At 33.9% G+C, this 3,609-nt stretch overlaps 1 protein-coding gene across 2 annotated transcripts in view; it reads right to left on the minus strand.

The window, feature by feature from the left end:
• Window positions 1–1,677, minus strand: part of LOC107654269 (GDP-Man:Man(3)GlcNAc(2)-PP-Dol alpha-1,2-mannosyltransferase-like) — a 10,354-nt gene extending 8,677 nt beyond the window's left edge. For both annotated transcript variants that reach the window (XM_016441291.1, XM_016441292.1), the window contains exon 1: window positions 1,459–1,677. In XM_016441291.1, coding sequence (XP_016296777.1) covers window positions 1,459–1,607 — 149 coding nt within the window. In that variant the 5' untranslated portion in view covers window positions 1,608–1,677. The remainder of the gene's footprint in view (window positions 1–1,458) is intronic.
• Window positions 1,678–3,609: the final 1,932 nt, after the last annotated feature.

Below are 3,609 nucleotides of genomic sequence, written 5' to 3' on the forward strand. Positions count from 1 at the left end.
GATATCGTCCTCTTTTGGAAGACCAAACAAAGTAGTTTCGCTTTCACAACGAAGCACACAGCGTCTTCATGACATGGCGGCAGGGGCAACAATACTACTGTGAGAATAAAAGTTACACCTTCTTTCTTTGCGTGAACATTTGGGCAAATCTTCCCACATCGTGACTTAGATATGTGGGGGCGTGTAAGAACGAGCTGTTTTTGGTAGGCGTGGTTGACTCTTAACTTTTATAAAGAATATCTCTTTGGATTTGAGACTTTAGTCTTTGCAACTTTACAGATCTTCTTTATGCACCAAGAGCTTGTAACACTCCAAAGAGAAAGGAAAACTTGAAATCGCATCATATGACCTCTTTAATACATTTATATATGGGTCAGTGACATGCCATGCTCACTTCGCTGTCATCGGCAAATTCAAATTATAAGACTAGCTTTTAAATTAAAGTATGCCTAGTGATTCAACTACACAGTCTTAACCTACATAATGTAAAAAAAAATTTCTTTTATATTTTAAGACAATATTATGCTTAAGAGATTCAAAATATCAACTGTTCACTCTTACAATAAAAAAAGACCATTTCTAAAAATATATAAAATAAACAAATAAAAAACAAATATATATTTCCATTTAGCATACACCAGGAAATAATCAGGAAAAAAACATTGCAGTAATCTAGGGACAAGGACTTGTGTAAAAAGTAAGCAAGTCTGTCCAGTTATGTTTTTTTTTTTGGTTCCAAATACACTGTGGTGTAAATTTCCATGCCTTGTGGTACAGTATTTAATATTATATATTACTAAATAATGTTCTGTATGTATTTTATACATTATTATTAGGGCTGCACGATAAATCGCATGCGATATTTAATGTGCATCTTATACAGAACCGGCTTTACTGATAAGATGCGCGTTAAACATCGCATGCGATTTATCGTGCAGCCCTAATTATTATATATTGTATTATTTTTTTAATTATGTATTATATATTTCACTTGAAATATAATATTAAGTTGCATATAAGTAGAGGTCAATGTAAATATTTTTGGAAAGTCATGGTATAGTATTCCACCTGTAGCCAAGTAACAGTCAGTTTAATAGGTTCTAGTCATGCTGATAACATTGTAGTTAGGCATGATCATTTTACAATAGATTTTACAATACATCTTCTGACTACTTAATACTTGCAAGTCATTATTAATTATATGGAATAATTATAATTATGTAAATATTTTGTATGACCTTTTTAGTGACTAGAATCAATAACTTGAAAATAGTCATCAAGCTTAAGAAATATACACATAACACAATTTGAATATAGTATAAAATGTTTTACATTTTGGATTACTGTTTATTATCTGTATTATTTAGATTTTTTGCATGCATTCACTTGCTATTTGTCACTGACCCATAAATGTCTGGCCAAATAAATGGCAGACTCTTAAGAGCTGAAATATCTGACCTGTTTTGAAGAGAACGTAAAGCACACCACAGCACTCTCTCTCCTCCTCCTCCTGCATTGCAGTATGGGTGGAAGAAGGCCACGGCGGGACAGCCGTCCTGAGCTCTCCTGCTCTTCCTCTTCATCTGCAGCCAGGTTCTCACTCCCATGATGAAGAGGAAGAGGATGGCTGTCAGGACAAGACTCAGATAGAAACATGACAACAGCAGTGACCACAGTAACCTGTGGAAGGCAAAAACCACATACAATAATACATCTTTCTAATTAATATCACTTTACATACAATGTTTCATATCAAAATGCATAATCAACTATAAATAGGCCTTAAAAGTCAGTACATGATTAGACAAGATCTCAAAACTAATTCTAAATGTACACTGTTACAGCTTTTCTTGTCATATTTTAACAAGTTCTATGTCTTCTGATGAATCCAAATGAATGATACATGTGAATAGCTTGTTTCCTTTAACATGAACAGAAATTATATTGGCTCCAATTTCACTTGGGAATGTCTGAAGTATTAAAATAATACAAAGCTGCAGATTAATATACATACATGTTTTAAAAAAATACATTGATTCTTTCATTTATTCATCAAAACAGAAAATGAACTGAGCAAGTAATTTTATTAAACATTCGTCCTTTAGCAACAAGAGTTCGGAGGAGTTCACTTATCAGGCATTGGCTTTAAAATCTACACAATGAATAAATAATTTACAATGTTTACTAGGGGTGTAACGGTACACAAATATGATGGTTCGGTATGTACCTCGGTTTTAACGTCACGGTTCGGTATGATTTCGGTACAGCAGGGGGAAAACTTTTTTTTTTTTTAATGGTTTACTGAACAAGTTGCTCTTTCTTTAAATACATTCAGTTAGAGTTTAAATGTTCTTAGTGATAAAAATCTACCTCAGCTTATGCTTAAAACTATAGGGAGCCCTTTTACATTATAAGGTTACAATTAGGCCTAACAACTTAACCCAAACTTAAATTTAATTACTATTTATTTTTAAATAGTTGATCAACATTCAACTTTAAAAAAAAAAATAATAATAATAATTGTATGCAAACATGTAAACTGCACATAATGCAGTTTTTTAATTAATTTATAAATAATAAAATTTCTAAGCTATTTGTTAAAATATATCTTCTTCTTCTTCTTCTTCTTCTTCTTCTTCTTCTTCTTCTTCTTCTTCTTCTTCTTCTTCTTCTTCTTCTTCTTCTTCTTCTTCTTCTTCTTCTTCTTCTTCTTCTTCTTCTTCTTCTTCTTCTTCTTTTTGTTCAATGGCCGTTCACTCCTTAGGAGTATTACCGCCACCTACTGTATATCTTGCGCACATGGGTGATTAATCTGTACTGGGAAAAAAAATAAAATTGTAATGCCCCACCCACCCCAGAGGATCGGAGCCCAAGCTTCAGCTGGCGCTGCGTGTTCAGCTCCTCCAGCTTCCACACTGTGCTCCTCGACCTCCGAGATGGGCAGAAGCATCATGATCCCTACGGTGACCGAGAAGTGCTAAACAAATCACAATTCTGAAAACAAAATAACAAATTACAAACGCAAATGCAAGTCTAAAAAACAAAATAACAATTCAGAAAACACAACAACAATTCAGAAAACATTATAACAAGTCAGAAAACACAATGACAAATTCGAAAACACAATGACAAATCAAACAAACCGGAAGAGGTAGGTAAAGTTTGAGACAGCGCCATTGGTTTGGGATTACTCACCGCTGACTGGACGAGACATCTGTCAATCAACGTATACAGGAAGAACCAGCCGAAGAACAGCAGAGTCGTGGTAGAAAGTTCGGAGATGGTATTAAAGTAGCTCAGTTTAAATGTATTGTATGAATTGCCCTTACTATAGAATAAAAAATACGGGGTGTCTATTTACATATAGTTAAAAGTGACTGTAAATTATCAGTTCCAGTCGCGCAGATTGATAAGCGTGTGTCGTTGGCTTTTTGCCGCGATCGACCTGGGTTCGATCCCGCCTTTTGCCGAAATTTTTTTCCCTCCCTTTTCAAATCTCGTATTAGCAATGGATTATATTTACACTAAGTGAAAATAGCAGTATTTTAGCAATATGCTATTTACACTAAGTGCAAATACCTATTTACACTATGTTAAAATAGCAGGATT

Source organism: Sinocyclocheilus anshuiensis, unplaced genomic scaffold, assembly GCF_001515605.1.
Source record: "Sinocyclocheilus anshuiensis isolate Anshui unplaced genomic scaffold, SAMN03320099.WGS_v1.1 scaffold551, whole genome shotgun sequence".
Lineage (NCBI taxonomy): Eukaryota > Metazoa > Chordata > Actinopteri > Cypriniformes > Cyprinidae > Sinocyclocheilus > Sinocyclocheilus anshuiensis.